We start from the raw sequence: 23345 nt of genomic DNA, 5'->3' as shown, positions 1-23345 counted from the left end.
ATCGAAGTGGGCTCAATGCAAAAGCCTTATATATCTCTTAAGTAGTTGCACTTGAGTTGTTCTCCAAAGCTGAGAATGGACAGGCCTACCTGTTGATGACATATCTCAGGGCCTTCTGGCGGTTGTCTGAGTAAATGGAGGGACTGGCGTTACAGGCAATGAGGTTGGAGGCATCATGGAAGAGGTGTACGTTGACTAGGTCCAGACCCCTGCCGAGAGCACACACATGCACGCACGCACACACACAAAGTGAGAAGTGGCAGGCAGATCTATGAAAAAACTAAATTATTGGGAAGATATTTGTTATTGCCTTCTATCAAATCTACACGTGTGTATGTGTGGGAACTGTTCAGTGGTAGTTATGAAGAGCTTACTTATTAGTGAGTGCACTCGACGTCCATGCTAGTCCACAAAGAAACACATTTGTCTCCTGTGCCAAGCATTAACTCCTTTTCTGCTGCTGCCACCTGAACACAATTAATGTGCATACAACTGGCAGGCTGTGTTTACTTACAGGGTGACCTTGTAGCACTCTGCCCATGAACTCCTTTTGTCTAAGACCCGGTGGTAGTGACACAGGAGGGCAAATAGTAACTATTGTGCAGAGGAAACCGAGGGTGTTTGCTGAGCTTCAGCTTCAACCACTGCAGTAGCAGTGAGCAATGGGCTGACAGCTGGCTGTGACTGTTCGAGCAGCCTCTCTCTCTGTGGGTCCCTGTCTATTGATGAGCTGTGATAGTAGACAGTAGAGTAGAGTAATGTAGAGTAGAGTAGAGCACGTACTGGTTGTGAATGATCCACCGGGTCCTCATAAAGCCCTTCCTAGACCATTTGAACTGCAAAACACATCACACAACAGAAGCTATACCGATGAATGTTTTGTATGTGAAATGTTCAACAAATAGCACCATTTAACTAACTCATTGGAGGGCCATTCTGGTAATTATTGATTATTCAATACAATTTGTCTCATATCCCTGTCAGATTGGGCAGACTCCCCCTTCAGCCCCTATAGACCCATTTGTCCCAACACATCCCGGCCCACCCTGACCTCTCCCAGTCCACACACACACACACACTTACATCGGGCCAGAAATTCTTCAGGAATTTTTCTTTCTCCACTGTGGTTACTTCATCCAGGGAGCCTACATACTTGTTCTGTCCAGACACTGCTTTGAAATCCTTAACTGTGAGGGGGAGAGAGGCGTGGAAGGGTAAAATAGTGAGAAAACATGCAAACACTAATCAATAAAGTGACGTTCAGCTTATAACAGCACCATATGTGATCAGAGAACCTATAATCAGGCCATTAGGCAGTGTTTGGTCACTGTGCACTGATCTGACTGGCGACACAGAACATGGCAGGCCTGGGATGTTAATGGCTCTTCCATAAGCCTTTTCTGAAGAGCTTTTTCCATGCCTAACGTGACTGGACTATGCAACAAGAAAATAATACATCCCACTTTCAATTCAGATTCACTGATACGTCTGGGCCAAAAGAGGTGTCCATCCCCCGGCGACATTCAAAAGATGATCAGACACATTGTATAAAAATACAGACAGGAATCTCCAGACTGACATACAAAATTGATCTTGCTTCCTCCTAAACTCTTTTGTGCCAAACTCTAATTATATTATAATCATGATATATTACAAAGGGCCAAGTTTGCACACCAGGACTGATGCAGATGTTCTGAAATTATCGCCATGTGCAGGGCCTGAATGGAAGTGATCCATCATAAGGTGATAACAAAATGTCATTAATCTTTTGTTATTCAAAGTCAATAATGATGTCATACAGATATGATTGTAATGTCCTTACCATTAAAATCATATTGGTAGATGTTTTTCAATGACTTATGGATGAAGTACATGCTTCCCAAGGCCTGTAAGGACAAATAATAAAACACAAGCTCATTTAAACAATCGCTGAGAATGGCAGTTTGCTGTATTGATGATAGTATAGAGTTTGATTTAAGGTTGCAATTTTATTATGTACATTAGCTAGTACAGTACAGGTAGACAGATTTTTTTTCTTCTGTTAGTGAATATAGAATGTCTGATTTTCCAATATTGCATCCTTCAAGAAATACCTTGTATAGTTCTCACTTATATTTTGAATCCATGCCAAATAGTTATTTCAAGTTTCAACCTTATAATTTCTTGCGAAACAGCTTCATTCACTTCGACATGCTCAGGAGACATGCTAGACCATGTTGGTCAGACGCAGCACTCAGGCTTCAGTGGTAAAATACAGTCATAATGACTTAAAGAAACAACCCAATGTCTGAGTCATCCAACATGATCTGATTCTGATCCCATTATTATCATGAACCATCCCAATCTACAGTAGATCTAGTCTCCTGCCACACACACCCGGCCTTCAATCCTCCCCTTTTTTCAAGCAATTATATTATGCTCAACTCACTCTTCTCCACAGAAACATACAGTTTTACTGCAATAACATGTACACAGTACACACTCAAACGGGCACACGCACATATACACACACGCACATATACACACACGCAAGCACACAAACACACTTTAGCACCTAATCATCCCTGACATGGGCTGACAATTTTGATTGTACTAACTGCCTGCTTCAATGATCTGATTAATCAAACCCTGAGATCAATAAAAACAGAAAATTAAAACAATTTAAAAGGTATTAAGCAGTACGGCTGCTGACTGCCGCCTTGGCGGCTGCGACTCGGGGACGAAGAAAAATACGGCGGCACCCAGAGGGTCTCAGGCGTGACGGCAAGAGAGATCTCTCCCTGAAGAGAGCATTCATCTTCACTGCCAGAGCAATCCTCATTTAATGGGATGGAGCTGTCCCTACTCCAACTAGCCCGGGTGACCAGCGATTAGGGACAGACCTGTCCATGTTATGTTGGGGGAGGAAGGGGGGTTAGCTGGGGGTTAGTAGAGAGAGGGGGGGTACGGACTAAACGGAGGGTCTCGCAAGTTCGATCTAACATCGACTAATTTAACTGAATTCCTTGGTTATAGCAGTTATTAAATTACATCACATTTGATTTTGCTTGAGCATTAGCTCAGTTTTGAAGAAAACATGGTGGCAGTTTTCAGAGTGTTTTTCCCGACCTAAGAAACATTGTATAATGTATTCTATATATAGTGAAGGTATCAGTAGCATTGGATGTTTTTGTTGTTGATATTCTTAAAACCATAAAACTGTTTTATGACTGTAAAAGTCTGCTGTACCTTTTCTCAAAAACCTTAATGTCACACACACACACACACACACACACACACACACACACACACACACACACACACACACACACACAAAGGTTCTCCTCCACATACTCTGCCAACCACCTATCTTCATCAATCAGGTTTGTGCACAGTTTAATAAAAAAACTATCGACTTACAAGTGATTTTTTATCAAAACACCATTTGTACAGGGAATGCCTGCATGCCTGCCTCCCTCCCTCCTCACAGCCCCTTTGAACAGAGACCCCTCCCCCCTATCCCTCAGCCTCTCCTGGCCAAGGAGCTGATGATCCACAGCCAAAGAGAAACAAATTGAAAATCAATGTGGGTGGCACAGGAGAAATGAGAATGAGGCATTGGGGGCTGCAGCCCTCTTAGGGCAGGGGAGGAGGGGCGCAAACACCCCAGCACAGCGGAAACAGTCCCAGCTGTCCGCCACTCCCCTCAGCCCTTATTTATTGTTTACAAATGGCCTGGGATCAATAGTTTTAATCTAGAGTTAAATTTATTGACTTTGGCCTGTCTCCCCACACCTGGCCATTGACTTTCCCCTCCACTTCACACACTCTTGAGTGTGGACAGATCCATTGACCCCCACTGTCAGGGCTCCAGTGTTAGGGTCTCACCTGGGTGGGGTTAGGGTTAATCACACTCTGCACGTGATAGGGATGGACCCTCCCAAGACTGGATTTATGCAACAACTACTGTGTTGACCTGCCAGACCATTAGGAACCAGGCTCTACTATGACAGTTACAATGTGGCTCAGAATTTAAAAACGCTGGCAAACAGTCCTTATTCCAGGTACAGAGGCCATTGGAAAGGAGGCTGAAGATAGAGTTGGTCTGAGAGCTGGCAGTATGACAGGTGTGGAGATTGAGACAGCGTCCATGACCGAGACAGCCTCCTACAGCTCTATAATGGCAGTTTAGTGCTGTACTGACGCACAGTCATATACTGTAGTTACATTTAGAGAGAGGTGGGGCGCCAGAGGATAGAGCCAAGACAAAGTGTATAAACCAGCCTTTACAAGCTCAACATGTAACCCAAGGTCCTGCCTACACACGGAGATCAAAACCAGACGGAGATCACAGACGGAGATCAAAACCAGACGGAGATCACAGACGGAGATCAAAACCAGACGGAGATCACAGACGGAGATCAAAACCAGACGGAGATCACACACGGAGACCAAAACCAGACGGAGATCACACACGGAGATCAAAACCAGACGGAGATCACACACGGAGATCAAAACCAGACGGAGATCACACACGGAGATCAAAACCAGACGGAGATCACACACGGAGATCAAAACCAGACGGAGATCACACACGGAGATGACACACGGAGATCAAAACCAGGGAAACATCCAACTGGGATTTAGGGAAAACCAGGGAATTTATTGAAAGTTCCAGGAATTTTGCAACCCTAGGTCAAACTATACTGAACAGACACTGTATATAAAGGCGACAAGCAACAATTTCAAAGATTTTACTGAGTTACAGATCATATAAGGAAATTTAAATAAATTCATTAGGCTCTAATCTATGGATTTCATATGACTGAGAATACATACAGTGGGGCAAAAAAGTATTTAGTCAGCCACCAATTGTGCAAGTTCTCCCACTTAAAAAGATGAGAGGCCTGTAATTTTAATCATTAGGTACACTTCAACTATGACAGACAAAATGAGGGGGAAAAAATCCAGAAAATCACATTGTAGGATTTTTTATTAATTTATTAGCAAATTATGGTGGAAAATAAGTATTTGGTCAATAACAAAAGTTTATCTCAATACTTTGTTATATACACAGAGGTCAAACGTTTTCTGTAAGTCTGAAAATCCTACAATGTGATTTTTCCCCCCTCATTTTTCTGGATTTTTTTTCTCATTTTGTCGGTCATAGTTGAAGTGTACCTATGATGAAAATTACAGGCCTCTCATCTTTTTAAGTGGGAGAACTTGCACAATTGGTGGCTGACTAAATACTTTTTTTGCCCCACTGTATATGCATCTGCTGGTCAAAGATAACTTGTAAAAAAACAGTCAGTATTTGGTGTGAGAAAATGCATCCCATAACATTTTAACATGGAAATAGCTGTTATATCATTCAGCATTCAGTAGTATCCAATTTGTGGTGTTTAATGTAAGCCTACATTCCATGACAATTTAAAAAAAAACATCCAGGGCTTGATATTAAACTGTTTATCCACTTGTCCTTCAGACAAGGAGATGGCTGAAAAAGTTATTGTGTTGTTTGATGCAAGAAACCACTTTACAAAATAAAATACCATTACTACAGAGAATCAGACAAATTATGCTGCCATCTGCCCATTGGCTACAACACTGCCCCTTTAAGACAAAAAAAAGAAATTTACCTGACTTTTCAAAGATGTCTAGAAATGTATACGTTTTGTGCTCTTGTAGAACGCAATCACTCCCCTATTGCTGACTACAAATGATCTAGAACTGGGCTAATAACTCACAAAAGCAAAGGATATGAACTAAATGTGCACACGTGGCTACATACAGCTCTCGCTTTAATCTCAAAACAAACGCATCTACTCATGACCGCTCATGCTGAAAACAAAGTCCAGTTCAAAGTAAATGGCACAGATACATATTTTGCAATGGTCTATTTGCATATAGGCCTACTGCAGCTCTGATTGTTTATGCCGCATTGTCTGTGTAGAGTATGAGCTGAGTAGTGCGTGTCAATGCAATAGAATCCTACTCTGATGTGTTCTGCCTACAACAAAATCTCTTGCATAGTTCATTCTGTTTTGGTATGTTGCATTGAAAGTGGCTAATATTGAGTTGATTCGATCACAATTGCCACAGTAAAGGGAAACGTTAACAGTGTTAACAGGAAAAACTCTAGAACAATGGTCACCAAACTTTCCTGAGTCAAGCAAAAAGTAAAGAAAAATTCAAGCTGAGATTGTAGTAGCCGGGCTGGTAAAACACTGGATCACTGCTACTCTAACATCTGTGATGCATGCAAGGCCCTCCCCCGCCCTCTGTTCGGTAAATCCGACCATGATTACATTTTGCTTCTCCACTCCTATATGCAGAAACTCAAACAGGATGTACCCGTGACGAGGACCATTCAACACTGGTCTGACCAATCGGAATCCACGCTTCAAAATTGTTTTGATCACGCGGACTGGGACATGTTCCGGGTAGCCTCAGAGAATAATATAGATTTATACGCCGATTCAGTGAGTGAGTTTATAAGGAAGTGCATAGGAGATGTTGTTCCCACTGTTACTATTAAAACATACCCTATCCAAAAACCGTGGATTGATGGCGAACAACCGTATTTAACCATGGAAAGATGACCGGGAATATGGCCGAATACAAACATTGTAGTTATTCCCTCCGCAAGGCAATCAAACAAGTGAAACGTCAGTATAAGGACAAAGTGGAGTCGCAATTCAACGGGTCAGACAAGAGACGTATGTGGCCGGGTCTACAGGCAATCACGGACAACAAAAAGAAAACCAGCCAATAGGTGCACAGATGATGCAATCACCATCACACTGCCCTATCCCATCTGGACAAGAGGAATAACTATGTAAGAATGCTGTTTATTGACTACAGCTCAGCATTCAACACCATAGTACCCTCCAAGCTTATCATTAAGCTTGAGGCTCTGGGTCTCAACCCCGCCCTCTGCGATTGGGCATCCTGGACATCCTGACAGGCCTCCCCCTGGTGGTGATGGTAGGAAACAACATCTCCACTTCGCTAATCCTCAACACTGGGGCCCCACAAGGGTGCGTGCTCAGCCCCCTCCTGTACTCCCTGTTCACCCATGACCGCGTGGCCATGCACGCCTCAAACTCGATCATCAGGTATGCAGACGACACGACAGTAACAACGATGAGACAGCCTATAGAGAGGAAGTGAGGGCACTCAGAGTGTGGTGTCAGGAAAACAACCTCTCACTCAACGTCAACAAAACAAAGGAGATGATCATGGACTTCAGGAAACAGCAGAGCGAGCACCCCCCTATCCACATCAACGGGACAGACATGGAGAAGGTGGGAAGTTTCAAGTTCCTTGGCGTACACATCACGGACAAACTGAAATGGTCCACCCACACAGACAGTGTGGTGAAGAAGGCACAACAGCGCCTCTTCAAACTCAGGAGGCTGAAGAAATGTGGCTTGTCACCTAAAACCCTCACAAACTTCTACAGATGCACAATTGAGAGCATCCTGTCAGGCTGTATTACAGCAGGAAGGCCAAAAAGATTATCAAGGACAACAACCACCTGAGCCACTGTCTGTTCACCCCACTACCATCCAGAAGATGAGGTCAGTACAGTTGCATCAAAGCTGGGACAAAGAAACTGAAAAATAGCTTATATCTCAAGGGTACCAGACTGTTAAACAGCCATCACTAACACGGAGAGGCTGCTACCTATAGTTGAAGTCGGAAGTTTACATACACTTAGGATTGAGGCATTAAAACTAATTTTCAACCACTCCACAAATTTCTTGTTAACGAACTATAGTTTTGGCAAGTCGGTTAGGACATCTACTTTGTGCATGACACAAGTAATTTTTCCAACAATTGTTTACAGAGATTATTTAACTTATAATTCACTGTATCACAAGTTGACATACACCTTCAATCTCAGTGCCTCTTTGCTTGACATCATGGGAAAATCAAAATAAATAACATTTTAGACTTCCACTAGTCTTTTTCATCATTGGGAGCAATTACCAAACGCCTGAAGGTACCACGTTCATCTGTACAAACAATAGTACGCAAGTATAAACACCATGGGACCACGCAGCCGTCATACCGCTCAGGAAGGAGATGCGTTCTGTCTCCTAGAGATGAACGTACTGTGGTGCAAAAAGTGCAAATCAATCCCAGAACAACAGCAAAGGACCGTGTGAAGATGCTGGAGGAAACAGGTACAAAAGTATCTATATCCACAGTAAACGAGTCCTATATCAACAAAACCTGAAAGGCTGCTCAGCAAGAAAGAAGCCACTGCTCCAAAACCGCCATAAAAAAGCCAGACTATGCTTTGCAACTGCACATGGGGACAAAGATCATACTTTTTGGAGAAATGTCCTCTGGTCTGATGAAACAAAAATAGAATTGTTTGGCCATAATGACCATTGTTATGTTTGGAGGAAAAAGGGGGAGGCTTGCAAGCCTAAGAACATCCCAACCGTGAAGCACGGGGTGGCAGCATCATGTTGTGGGGGTGCTTTGCTGCAGGAGGGACAGGTGCACTTCACAAAGGAAGGAAAATTATGAGGAAGGAAAATTATGTGGATATATGTAATATATAATATATAATCATGTAATATACTAACTGTACTAACTATTACTCTTGTTAAAAATATGAAATGGTATTACATTTGGTGAAGAGCACATTCATCACCTGCACATCTATGACTCCAGTATTTTATTGGTATATTGTAATTACTTTGCCACCATTGCCTATTTATTGCCTTTACCTCCCTTATCTTACCTCATTTGCACACACTGTATATAGATGTTTTCTATTGTATTATTGACTGTCTGTTTGTTTATTCCATGTGTAACTCTGTGTTGTTGTTTGTGTCGAACTGCTTTGCTTTATCTTGGCCAGGTCGCAGTTGTAAATGAGAGCTTGTTCTCAACTAGCCTACCTGGTTAAATAAAGGTGAGAAAAAGAGCACATTATGACTTGTTTAGGACTTGAAACTCAAAGTTAAAGACTTGAGACTTGACGGTCTTGACTTGAGACTTGAGTGCTAAGACTTGAGACTTACTTGTGACTTGTAAAACAATGACTTGGTCCCACCTCTGCTTTCTGCACATGTCACGGTCAGTGCGAATCGGAGTGACTTGACACAATGCTGGTCAAACAAGAGTTTGAGTTAAATGATTCCAGTCTGCCGTGAAGCGTTTATCCAATGTAAAGGGTAAGAGTCTAGCTACATTTTCAGATATAAGTTTCTAATTTGGTCAAAAAAGCGTTTTTATTGCAAGTTAAAGTGTACTGTTATTTAGCTAGCGAATGTTAGCTTACTGGCTCGCGAGTTAAAGTTACATGTATAATCTGTGTAGTAATATTATTCTAATCAGAAATCTATTTGCATTGCTAGTTATAGCCTAATGTTAGCTAGCTAACATTGAACCTAGTTTGTTAGCTTTAGCTACCTGCAGATTCATACTACACCTATGACAATGTTTGTATTGGTAGTAGTATGAGTTGGGATTGTGCCGGTTCATTGTTTAGCTAGCTAGCTATGTAGCTAACTACATGTCTAAACAAAATACTCCACTTCGTCCGGATTATTACACTACCCATCAAATTAGCCAGGGGTGATTATGGCCATCTATTGTATTTTATGAACATGTGTACATGTCTAGACAATAGTGACCCATCCACTTAGCTAGATGGGGCTGGGGGGTGGTTATAGCATTTCCTTCACAAGACCCATCAATTTAGACAAGTGTGTCGGGTAATAATCTAATAATTATAAAATATTATAAAAATATGTATCAAATATTTTGATCTGGACACTTTCTTATTTTGATATTGCTATTATGCAAGTAACCATCTCAGTGTACCGTTTACACCATCTGTATCCTGTGCATGTGACAAATAAACTTACATTTTATTGACATAGTATGTGTTTACCAGATTGGCCTCACATGTGAATCCTTAAAGAGATGGGTGGGGCTAAGGCTTAAGAGGGTGTGAACGATGCGGAATGGGTGTAGACAAAGAAGAGCTCTCCTGTAGGTGTACCAAAACATTCAAGGGACATTTTCTCAAAAGTGGGGTTACAAGTTGATCAACATTCAAAGCAGAATTACTTTCCCATTGTTCCTCAACTGCCGTGTATGACATAACATTTTCTAGCTCGGCGTCTCTACATTTATCCAATGTAAAATTTGAGAAATTAAGCTTTTTGTGTGTATGGAAAATTTCCCGGGATCTTTTATTTTTGCTCATGAAACATGAGACCAACACTACATGTTGCATTTAAATTTTTGTTCAGTCACCCTAGTTTCAATGGTCAAATAAACTGCGAGACCCTAAGTCGATGATAAACCTGAGCTTTCCGGTGGGTTAGGGTCCACCACCATTGACTGCCTTCATGTTGTTGAAGCTTGGTCCTCAGATTATACTATTGAGAAAAGCAGATACTTATATATTTAATGACAAGCTTTTTGTAAAATAAATATGGCTACCCTGTCTATGTAATGAAACAATAATGTAAAGCCTCACCCTATGATCATGTTTAAAATACTCATATCATGTTCAACAAGGTGAGTGTATCAGGTGTGCTTGAAAAGAAATGTCAAATTATTTAAGACCTTTACAGAACGGATGTCCTGAAGATAGCATTTTGCTTTGGCAAGCATAAAATATATATTGATATTCTAATATGCAATATTCCCTCTGTTTCTCAGTCTAAAAATAAACAACAGGGCATTTATAAAGGGCCTCTGGCCCTCAGTAGAGCAGTAGTATGGAGCAGGGCCCCACCTTGTGGTCACAGAGGTACACTGCTGTCTGAACAATAATTTGACTGTCGTAGGAGATACAAGCTCTTCTAAAGGCTGGCACACATTCCACCGAATATGGATCTAGCATTTATCTACTGATCGTTCACCGCACTGTGTTTTAGGGATCACCCGCTGTAGATGTCTGACAGCCTCATTTTCACACGATTCTACATGTAAAACTCAGATCACAAATTATGTTCAGAGGTGCTAAGTAATCTCGGCCAGCAAATGCTATTAGTGTGTCTGAGCCCTAAAGACAAAGACACCAATGGTAACTGTTGGAAGGATTTACACAACATGTCATTGCTTTACCTAGGCGTCATGTCCATCAACCTCCACCGCATTACTATATTGATGTTCATGTCAAACAACTGAAATTGGTGTAACCCTAGACCAAGCATGGTGGTTACAGAGAGTCTCTCAATTCAACTTCAGTCGGTTGATCACTGTAGAACTTACAGTGAAGCTGTCCACGTTCTTGAAGTGGTTGTCCACATAGGTGCAGACCCTGTCAAAGTCCCTCATCTCCTCATTGGACTCAATGTTACTGAAGACCAGAGGAGAGAAGAATAGGCTGAACATATTGCTGCATACAATATCACAGTATCATTACTTTTTAGGGACTTGGTTGTCTGGTGGGAGGTGTGGACAGTAGATGTCTGAGGTTATGATAACATCATATAGTCTTTCACGCAGATTTTATAAAAATGTTCACAGTTAAAATCCCTTCTGGCACATCACCTTCCAGATAAATTATGAGAGTTATACTGCTGATCAGATAAAATAGTCAGAAAACTATAATCTAGGCAGCATTTATGAATACTTTGGCACATGAACCATGGAGTTTGGCACAGTGATGTGAGTGATATCTTACCAAAAGAAGTTCTCTGCATGGCCCATGTTGACCATGTAGTCCTTCCCTCCAACCTCCTGGAAATGCAGGGCGATGAAGCGTGGTTTGTGACTCTGGACTGTCTGTGAAAAAACAGAGACATCAGACAGGCTGTCAATCTACCACAAACATGTGCCATAATCGTGGTAAGTGTGGGGCTAGCTACTGAATTCTGGTAAGTAAATATTATTTCTTAAGATTACTTTTACAACTTTGGACTTTTATGAGGCATACTGTGTTGGCTAAATAGTAGAAAGTGTATTTTCCACCTTTGGGAATGGAGCCAGTATCTAATGACTGATATTGAAAAGCTTGAGTAACAAGGACAGGTTATAATGCCCATATCTGGTCAAAGTCCACCATCCAGGAGTGCTCATGGTTTGGTCACAGAATGAGTGAGTGACTTAAGGTGTTTGCATTTGAACAGTAAAACAGCTGACCTACGTAGTAACAGTAAGGAAGAGTCACAGAGATATTTGTTTTACTTGAGGATCCATTCTATAGTGGACACCTGAGAGGGATCCAAACTCACCCCAAAGAATTCTCGCATCCAGTCACTCTCAATCTCACCCACCTGTTGGTGTAAAAACATAAACATTTTAAATTCACACATGGTCTCTACCACTTAGCCTACAGTCAAATATAATAACTGAACAGTTGAGACATACAACACAAAGGGCATAAAAATAATGGTTTAAATGAGATCTCAGAAGTTATCATGTCAACCGAGGTGTACCAATCAACCTGACCAGGCACCTTCCCTCTCTACTGACCATGTTTAATAATATATTAGCATTTGACAGTGGAGGATATAAAACATGCAGAAAGGTGGATAAACACAACACAGTCTTGTCAAACATTTTGGTGGGAAATACAGTAAGGTTTAGGCAGACACTCACCATGATTGACCAAACAGGTAAGATTATATGTTGAACACTTAACTAATGCAATACACAATGTTAATGTGAGACTAAACTAGCTATTTGTCCTTCCATTTTGTTTCACCTCTTAAATGTGAAGTCCCCATGTCTGGTGACCCGATTAGATTTTTTTTATTCAATTCAGTCTGGTATGAGAACAGTAGCCCCTATCTGCAAAAGCAGGGTGTATGCGGAAAGCTGAGTGTCTTGGTTATTGATATGTGCCTTAATCTTTGGTGTGATTTACTACCATATATTGGCATACGAATGTATAAGGGCAGGCAGAGCAGATTACCTAATTTCAAGATGGCTGCTACCTACATTCCGGTTAGCGTTGTGAAGCATGAACGAAATAAACAGGAAATACGTTTATTCACACCGAAAGCCGGAACTCCACATGAGGATGTCTTATTTGTCAGCTTGTGACCTACTGTTATTGATCACAAGCCCCGAGAGTCAAAATGTTTATTTTACACAACGTTTATATCAAACATCTTACAAGGTAAGCTTCGATTTGGTCTGTGTTTGAGCTATAACTACATGGGGTTATGAAATGAATCCTTAGGTTGGTAGGAACAAATCTAACATATTTCCAATATTATCTGATGATGTATGACTTAATGGCAACATCGAATGTCAACCGAGTGATATCTTAGCGCATGAAAAATATGATGTGTCCTGCTTACGTGGCGTAGCCATCCATTACGCAGGGGATTGGCTACTATGGCACATTGACAGTCTTGTAGCCAATGAGATAAGCTTTCCAGGGATATGCAGTTGACCTGGGTGGGACAAAGCAAGGCCTAGAACCTTATGTATAACGTTTCGATTACACCGACAGCATCCTTGCGCAAAATAGCACGCAGCATCATCTGGATATGTATGCAACAAAAGTAAAACATTCACCTTCTGCTATCATTCCTGTCAAGCCATCACACATACAGTTTGACACATATGTTCGATAAATCTAAAGTATGCACCACTCTACAACTGCAACGCAATGCTGCAAGGCAAACGCAGCATTTCACTGGAAATGAATGTAATTCTGATGTACCAAAATGCAATGATGCTGTCGGTGTGATCGAAGTGTAATGCGAACCATTGCTACCTGGCTCAGAGACGAGACGCATCGGGCACGCTACATTACATTGTAAACAGATTTCATAGCTTTAATTTCATAATTTTTGCATAAAAGATGGTTTCTCAAGGGGGGAAAAAAAGGTCAAAAGTAAGAATATCGAACAGGAAGCTAAAAAGAGGCAGTTCTGAAAATGTATACTGGAGTTGGACTCGGATCAGGGGAATGATTTGGACGAGGATTTCGACTCGGCCGACAAAGATTGTTTTCTAGAAGGATTGGATCAAATTTTTGATCTGTAAGTCAATTATTTTCATAACTTTAAATAGCTAATTTATTATATTTATTTCATTTTTTTAAAATATGTTGTCTGATTTTTGTGCTTTAGATTTAGTTTATAGGCCTATGTAATAAGTAATTTCAATGTTATATAATTCCAAAGTAGTTACTGTCCATGTTTCATATTAATTCACTGTTATTAGTTTAAAAAAATTATCTTTGGAGAGACCATTACACTCTCATGGCCATTGTTTATTTGTGGTTCTCACCTCTGCCTTTGTCTCCAAACTGTTACTGTTTGCAATGTGTGCGTGTGTGTGCTTCACACCTTCTATGCGAGTCAAATCAGATCAAATTGTATGTTACATGCGCTGAATACAAAAGGTACATTTTAAATGCTTACAAGCCCTTAAACAACAATACAAATAAGAAAAACATGTTAAGAAATTATTTACTAAAATAAACTGAAGTAAAAAAAAATAGAAAAATAGAAAAATAACAATTAAGGGGCAACTATAAAATAACAGTAGCGAGGCTATATACAGGGGGTACCAGTACAGAGTCAATGTGTGGGGGCACCGGTTAGGTGAGGTAATTGAGCTAATGTGTACTGATAGGTAGAGGTAAAGTGACTATGCATGGATAATAAACAGACTGTAGCAGCAGCGTAAAAATGGGGATGGGGGGGGGGGACAATGCAAATAGTCCGGGTAGCCATTTGATTAGTTGTTCAGGAGTCCTAAGGCTTGGGGGTAGAAGCTGTTAAGAAGCCTTTTGGACCTAGACTTGGTTCTCCGGTACCACTTGCCATGAAATAGCAGGGAGAACAGTCTATGACTAGGGTGGCTGGAGTCTTTAGGCAATTTTTTGGGCCAACCTCTGACACTGCCTGGTATAGAGGTCCTGGATGGCAGGAAGCTTGGCCCCCGTGCTGTACTGGGCCGTACGCACTACCCTCTGTAGTGTCTTGTGGTCGGAGGGCGAGCAGTTGCCATACCAGGAGGTGACGCAACCATGCTCTTCATGGTGCAGCTGTATAACTTTTTGAGGATCTGAGGACCTATGCCAAATCTCCTGAGGGGGAATAAGCATTGTCATGGCCTCTTCACGACTGTCTTGGTGTATTTGGACCATGCTAGTTTGTTGGTGATGTGGACACCAAGGAACTTGAAGCTCTCATCCTGCTCCACTAAAGCCCCGTTGATGAGAATGGGGGCGTGTTCGGTCCTCCTTTTCCTGTGGTCGACATCATCTCCTTGTCTTGAGCACATTGAGGGAGAGTTTGATATCCTGGCACCACACTGCCAGGTCTCTGACCTCCCCTATAGGCTGTCTCATCGTTGTCTGTGATCAGGTAGTGTCGTCAGCAAACTTAATGATGGTGTTGGAGTCATGGGTGAACAGGAAGTACAGGAGGGGACTGAACACGCATCTCTGAGGGGCCTCTGTGTTGAGGATCAGCGTGGCAGATGTCGTTACCTAACCTTAGCACCTAGGGGCGACCCGTCAGGAAGTCCAGGATCCAGTTACAGAGGGAGGTGTTTAGTCCCAGGGTCCTTCATTTAGTGATGAGCTTTGAGTCCTGGTAATCCATCTGGCCCTGCGGCCTTGTGAATGTTGACTTGTTTAAAGGTCTTACTCACATCGGCTACGGAGAGCGTGATCACACAGTTGTCCGGAGCAGCTGATGCTCTCATGCTTCAGTGTTGTTAGCCTCGAAGCAAGCATAGAAGGCATTTAGCTTGTCTGGTAGGCTCGTGTCACTGGGCAGCTTGCGACTGTGCTTCCCTTTGTAGTCCATAACATTTTGCAAGCCCTGCCACATCCGACAAGCATCGGAGCCGGTTTAGTACGATTCAATCTTAGTCCTGTATTGATGCTTTGCCTGTTTGATGGTTCGTCGGAGGGCATAGCGGGATTTCTTATAAGCGTCCTGCTCCCTTTAGCTCAGTGCGGATGTTGCCTGTAATCCATGGCTTCATGTTGGGGTATGTACATACAGTCACTGTGGGGACGACCTCATCGATGCACTTATTGATGAAGTCCATGACTGATGTGGTGTACTCAATGCCATCGGAAGAATATCGGAACACATTCTAGTCTGTGCTAGAAAAACAGTCCTGTAGCTTAACACCTGGGTCATCTGACCACTTCCTTATTGAGTGAGTCATTGGTACTTCCTGCTTTTGTTTTTACTTGTAAGCAGGAATCAGGAGGATAGTTATGGTCAGATTTGCCAAATGGACCGAAAATCCAGCCAGCTGTATGTTATCTATGTCATCGTTCGGTATTACAGTTTTTAATGTCCAGTTGGTAGGATAGTCTTGATCGGAGCTCATCCATTTTGTTATCCAATGACTGCACTTTGGCTAATAGGACTGATGGTAGAGGGGGATTACTCACTCGCCGTCAGATCCTTACAAGGCACCCCGGCCTACGTCCCCGATATCTCTGTCTCTTCTTCATGCGAATGACAGGGATTTGGGCCTTGTCGGGGTCTGAAGTAAATCCTCCACGTCTGACTCATTAAAGAAAAAATCTTCGTCCAGTATTAGGTGAGTAATCGCTGTCCTGATATCCAGAAGCTCTTTTCTGTCATAAGAGACAGTGGCAGAAACATTATGTACAAAATAAGTTACAAATAATGCAAAAAAACACACACAAAAGCACAATTGGTGAGGAGCCCATAAAACGGCAACCATCTCCTCTGGCACCATCATCACTCACTGTACAGATAAAGTTTAGGCTTTAAAAAAAAAAAGTGTTTACTCACAGTAATGTACATTTTGTACATTTTGTCAACTGTAATTCTGTGTGTCTTACAACAATATCCCTTTTTTTATTCACCACAGAGTGGAGAATGCAGATGATTTGGATGGTGATGTTTGGGAGCCACCTCTCTCAGCAAGCGCCCCCAACGGTCAAGGTTTTTACCCCCCACTGCTATGTCAATCACCCCATCTGATGGTTCTCCATCCACTTTTCATAGACCTCTTGAAAAAGAAAATGGTGTTTGTGGCACCATTCGTCCTAACAGAATCGGGTTCCCCAAGACCAAGGTAAAAGACATGACAAAGACAGCAGAGAGGGAGACCATATGTTGGATCAGGACTAACAAGCTGCTTTTTGTGAAATGGAAGGACACTAGGGAAGTAACCATGCTCACCACACAGCATAAGGCATTCAATAACAACCATGTCTCAAGGAGGGTGAAAAAGGAAGAATGTCCCTATTCCTGTTTCTTGTGAAGGACTACAATGCCAGCATGGGGGATGTCGACCTATCTGATGCTCCGATAGGCTACTACCAGGTCCTCCACAAGACCAGGAAGAGGTATGACTTTTTTTTTACTACTTTGTGGATATTGCAACAGTAAATGCTTCCATTCTCCACAAGCAGATGGCCAAAGCAAAAGGTCAAAACCCTCTCTCCCAGTTGGTCTTCCAAGAGCAGCTGGTATTGGAAATGGCTGAATTGGGGGACCAAAGCAACCATCACAATACCCCCCACTCAAGGTGAGCGCCACTATCCAACACACATGCCAAAAGAGAAAAGGAAGAACTGAAAGCGTTGAACAAAACACATGGGGGGGGGGGGGGGGGGATGAAATGACTGATCTGTCCGAAATGCCAGTTTGCTTTTTGTTTCCTGGCAGAGAGGGACTGCTTCAAAGACTATCACGACATGCACAAGCTAAGTTGAAAGTGAAATATAATTGTCTACACCTGGAATGTAAAACGAACACGAATGCCATTTGTAAATAGTTCAGCCTATTTCTATATTTGCACCTTTTTTAGTGAAGGACACGTGTGTAGCCAAGTTTGTTTGATAAAACATGCTTATATAGATTTTTTATGTCTCTGTTGCTTTTATATTGTTTTTGTTAACAGTTCATTTGTATGTGGGACCAATACATTGGATATGCCTAGGCTACACATTCAGGCACTGAAAACAACTATTGGATATCCCCTGTATGTCCCCCGACACCACCACAATGTTTGAGAGAGGGTGATGTTGTAGAATTTTGTTTTTATAGTGAACACTAACATTTAGGCACACCCAGTGCAGAAACAGTGCAATTACCACATTCAGACACTTTGAAGCAGTTGAAAGGACACTTGAATGTATCCTGCATACACCATAACACCACCACAATGTACTGAACAAATAGCATTTAGGGAATGCGAATATGTAATAGCACTGTAATTATCTAGTTTAGACATTTCCCACTTTGGAAAGGTTTAGGGACACCACTTACTAGAACATCTGCCCATTTCTAGTTGTTAGGTCTATCAATCCCATTTTTCTTCTGATATTGTTCACATGTTGTGGAAGCCATCTGATGTGTTTCCAGCTCTGGGCATCAATAATGCACTTAGATTACTTTTAAAATAAAACAACTGTTATTTTGTGTGTGCTTGGTCTTGTGTATTCTGAACTATGTAGCTCCTATATTCTTATCATTTCCTCAATCACCCAGATCTCATCTTTCCAAATATACCAAGTGTCAAATAGCAGTTATTTTGGGGTGTCTATTTAGGCGGAAATCAACATTTCGCAATTGCATCCTAGAGGTTAATGACTGTTATTCAATGAAACATTTCCAGGGAAACCCTGTGAGCAACTGAGTATCCAGAGTACTGTGGGTGTTTTGGTGTTTCCCCGCAATGCCAGACCAGAATGCAGATGGTGTTGTCTTTTCCAGGGCCAGCCTGATCCAGGCCAACCTGCCAGAGTAGTAGCAGCACCACACTGGCTTTGCATAGGGCATTTGCATGGCTGAATGACTGCTGCTGCCCACCGTACCCAGGCTATGAGACCTGACAGGAGGGGTGCTCATCCATAATACAGGTGTCTGACTGAAGAAGCCCAACTGCTTGTGTCCTCATGTTTCATGGGACAGTATTATCTTTGTCCAGCGAAACTCATCCATAAAAACATAATAGTTAGGTCTAACAGATGCTGAGATACAATTTCAAATTGCAAAGCTTTTTATTGAAGGTTTGGTGTCTGAACCAACATTTCATTACAGTGCTGTATTTCCATTTTCTTCTGTTTCTTAGGGTAGAACATTTTATACAGACACAGCAAGATGTAACAAGGTAAAAATTCAGAATCCTGAAAACCCACCCAAAGATCATATGAAATGACAAACAAAAGGATCCAAGGCACTCTAGTAAATCCCTCTGATCTTGATCTGAAGTCCTTTCGAAGTAACAGAAAGGGTTTGCTACAGAAAGTGAAACTTTCCCTATTCTGATCCAAACACAATATTAACTGACACAATGCTCTTTAAAAGGTAGAGAACGCCAAGATAAATGTATGTCCATCTAGGGTTGCACATTTCGGGGGAATATTTAGGTGGAAACTTTCTGTGGGAATTAACAGGAATATATGGGAATTAGTATTAATACCATTTCAAATGTAGATGTTTTTTGCATTGGATATATTTACCATATCATAGGGAGACAGAAACATAAGGTAAAATGTTTATCATAAGTAGACATAATTGCAAATAATGAAACCCTTCCAATAGAAATAAAATGTAAAATATTAGTTACGAATTGAACTTTAATTGAGTTGACTCATTCATCGTATCTCCCAAAAACGTTTTCAACATACATCTGTAAAATAAGAGTCTAGAAACTAAAGCTTGGTTGCCTTCCTCTCAGGCTTCCGTGTCTTCTCCCTGGACCTCATCAATGTCCACCTCTTGAACATCAGACTCTGAGGCCTTATCTTCACTGTCACTTGTTGGCACAGATGGCCACCAATTTTTCAACCCTTGTATTGGTCAGCCTGTTGCGTGCTTTGATGTGTGTTCCCAAACAAGGACCCGTTACTCTCTGAGGTGGCTGATGTTGGTGGGATTCAGAGGATGATGAAGGCAACAGGGGAAAGAGCCTCAAATCCACAAAGTCCCTTCCACCAGGTGGCTGATGAGATATGTTGGCACGACTGCCATATTGCATCTCCATCCCAAAGCCCTTGATTGGAAGTGTACCTCGCCAGACTGCCAAGAACCTTGCCCTTATCCAGGCCAAGGTGGTGAGACACGGTAGTGATGGCACCATAGACCTAGTTGATCTCTGCACAAGACAGGATGCTCTTGCCAGCACACTTGAGGTCCAACATGTACGCTGTGGTGTGTATGGGCTTCAGGCAGAAGTCTTCATAATTTTTTATGTTTTTCAGAACTGCAGTTTTCTCAGGTTGGAGCAACAATGAAGTGGGCAGGGCAGTACAGATTTCTTCTCTTACATCTGCAAGCAGAGTCTGAACATCAGACAGGATGGAATTGTCTCCCTCAATCAATGCAATGGCTACTGCTATAGGTTTCAGGAGTTTCAGGCTGCTTACCACTCTCTCTCAAAATACATCATCCAGGAGGATCCTCTTGATGGGGCTGTCCATATCAGCAGACTGTGATATGGCCATTTCTTGGAGAGACTCCTTCCCCTCCAGAAGAATGTCAAACATGATGACAACACCACCCGTTGCTGGGCAGCTTCAATGTGGCGCTCTTATTCTTCTCACTTTGCTTGGTGAGGTATATTGCTGCTATAATTTGATGACCCTTCACATACCTAACCATTTCCTTGGCTCTCTTGTAGAGTGTATCCATTGTTTTCAGTGCCATGATGTCCTAGGGGAGCAGATTCAATGGGTGTGATGTGAGGGTAGTTCTCCTCCACTTTAGACCAAGCAGCCTTCATGTTCGCAGCATTGTCTGTCACCAGTGGAAATACCTTCTGTGGTCCAAGGTTATTGATAACTGCCTTCAGCTCATCTGCAATGTAGAGACCAGTGTGTCTGTTGTCCCTTGTGTCTGCTCTTGTAGAATACTGGTTGAGCGGTGGAGATGTAGTTAATTATTCCTTGCCCACAAACATTCGACCACCCATCAGAGAGGATTGCAATACAGTCTGCTTTCTCTATGATTTGCTTGACTTTCACTTGAACTCTGTTGAACTCTGCATCCAGCAAATGAGTATATTAAGCATGTCTGGTTGGAGGGGTTTATGCTGGGTGACGGACATTCAGAAATACACATTGCCTGTGAGCATCAGTGGTGAACTAGTTGCATACACAGCTCGAGCAAGACATTCATCAGCATTTCTCTGACTACGTTCCTCCATCGAGTCAAAGTGCTATTGATAAGGTGTCCGATTCATTATTATTATTTTTTTACCTCAAATAGAAGTAGAGGGAATTTTGTCAGAGGTTGCTTGTTGCGAGTGCGGAGTGAACTTCATGCACTGGGCCAGATGATTCTGCATCTGTTGCATTGTTCACATATTATTTGCACAGTATTTGCAAATGTATACAGCTTTTCCTTCAACATTAGCTGCGATGAAACGTCTCCCAACATCAGAGTGCCTGTGGCATATTCCTGTAAAGATTATAATTATTATTTTTTTTAACCCCAGATACAATTCCATGTACAGATAAATAGTTAAATTAAACAACTCATTTGTAAGATAAATGTTTAAAAATGAAACATGAATGGAAATAGGTGAATTAACACTCCTCAGTTAGCAGGCTCAAGCAAGCTAAAACCCACATGGTAGCAAAAACTAACCATCAGAAATGGTTCAAAAGTTAGAAATGATTTAAACACTTTTCTGTAGGTTACTATTTACTGGTTAACAAAAAATCATGTATGTCATAAAATACACTGCTCAAAAAAATAAAGGGAACACTAAAATAACACATCCTAGATCTGAATGAATGAAATATTCTTATTAAATACTTTTTTCTTTACATAGTTGAATGTGCTGACAACAAAATCACACAAAAATGATCAATGGAAATCAAATGTATCAACCCTTGGAGGTCTGGATTTGGAGTCACACTCAAAATTAAAGTGGAAAACCACACCACAGGCTGATCCAACTTTGATGTAATGTCCTTAAAACAAGTCAAAATGAGGCTCAGTAGTGTGTGTGGCCTCCACGTGCCTGTATGACCTCCCTACAATGCCTGGGCATGCTCCTGATGAGGTGGCGGATGGTCTCCTGAGGGATATCCTCCCAGACCTGGACTAAAGCATCCGCCAACTCCTGGACAGTCTGGTGTTGCGAGACATGGTGTCCCAGATGTGCTCAATTGGATTCAGGTCTGGGGAACGGGCGGGCCAATCCATAGCATCAATGCCTTCCTCTTGCAGGAACTGCTGACACACTCCAGCCACATGAGGTCTAGCACATGGAGGGCTGTGCGGCCCCCCAAAGAAATGCCACCCCACACCATGACTGACCCACCGCCAAACCGGTCATGCTGGAGGATGTTGCAGGCAGCAGAACGTTCTCCACGGCATCTCCAGACTATGTCACGAGCAGACACATGCACATTTGTGGCCTGCTGGAGGTCATTTTGCAGGGCTCTGGCAGTGCTCCTCCTTGCACAAAGGCAGAGGTAGCGGTCCTGCTGCTAGGTTGTTGCCCTCCTACAGCCTCCTCCACGTCTCCTGATGTACTGGCCTGTCTCCTGGTAGCGCCTCCATGCTCTGGACACTACGCTGACAGACACAGCAAACCTTCTTGCCACAGCTCGCATTGATGTGCCATCCTGGATGAGCTGCACTACCTGAGCCACTTGTGTGGGTTGTAGACTCCGTCTCATGCTACCACTAGAGTGAAAGCACCGCCAGCAATCAAAAGTGACCAAAACATCAGCCAGGAAGCATAGGAACTGAGAAGTGGTCTGTGGTTATCACCTGCAGAACCACTCCTTTATTGGGGGTGTCTTGCTAATTGCCTATAATTTCCACCTGTTGTCTATTCCATTTGCACAACAGCATGTGAAATTTATTGTCAATCAGTGTTGCTTCCTAAGTGGACAGTTTGATTGCACAGAAGTGTGATTGACTTAGAGTTACATTGTGTTGTTTAAGTGTTCCCTTTATTTTTTGGAGCAGTGTATATTCACCCCACCCATTATTGTAATCAAAACATACCAGAAAGCATGTAGTCCTTGGCTCAGACAGTGTAGTAGTGGCCTCAATAGCATCTCATTAGTGAGCAAGATCTTGAGAATCAACTGTACATGTGATGGAAGAATGCACTGGGCATGCAGAGCAATTCCATTGAATTGGGGATAGTTTAACCAAAATATGCCACAAGACCTAAAATTGCCATGTGTATCCCACAAAAAAAGGTTCACTGTTATAAGCTAACTTATTTTATGAATTTAAGCAAAATTCCCCAAATTCTAGGGCTCAACTTCCCATGGAAAATTTACCGCAAAGTTTCTGACCCTATGTCCATCTAACATTGACTGTTTTTCTGACCAGGGTAATTATATTATTTCCATTGCTATGACCTTAACTGTATACTGTGCCAACAGGATGTCTGCTGACAGAGGCAACAACACCAGGCATGTTTAATAGCAAAAACCT

The 23345-nt window shown here is 42.1% G+C and overlaps 1 protein-coding gene across 4 annotated transcripts in view; it reads right to left on the bottom strand.

The window, feature by feature from the left end:
• The window catches only part of LOC109895893 (inositol polyphosphate-5-phosphatase A-like), a 49277-nt gene that overhangs the window by 16214 nt on the left and 9718 nt on the right, over positions 1 to 23345 (bottom strand). For all 4 annotated transcript variants that reach the window (XR_002256044.2, XM_020489968.2, XM_020489970.2 and 1 more), the window contains exons 2-8: positions 12201 to 12242; positions 11651 to 11751; positions 11236 to 11323; positions 1823 to 1886; positions 1084 to 1187; positions 784 to 836; positions 90 to 209 (exon numbers count right to left, since the gene is read on the bottom strand). Coding sequence is in view for 3 of the 4 variants with exons in the window: in XM_020489968.2 (XP_020345557.1) it covers positions 90 to 209; positions 784 to 836; positions 1084 to 1187; positions 1823 to 1886; positions 11236 to 11323; positions 11651 to 11751; positions 12201 to 12242 (572 nt within the window). In the remaining variant the exon portion in view is untranslated. The remainder of the gene's footprint in view (positions 1 to 89; positions 210 to 783; positions 837 to 1083; positions 1188 to 1822; positions 1887 to 11235; positions 11324 to 11650; positions 11752 to 12200; positions 12243 to 23345) is intronic.

This window comes from Oncorhynchus kisutch, linkage group LG8, assembly GCF_002021735.2.
Source record: "Oncorhynchus kisutch isolate 150728-3 linkage group LG8, Okis_V2, whole genome shotgun sequence".
In the NCBI taxonomy this organism is placed as follows: domain Eukaryota; kingdom Metazoa; phylum Chordata; class Actinopteri; order Salmoniformes; family Salmonidae; genus Oncorhynchus; species Oncorhynchus kisutch.
Note: the sequence above shows the minus strand (reverse complement) of the source record. Positions and strands in the feature narration are given on the sequence as shown.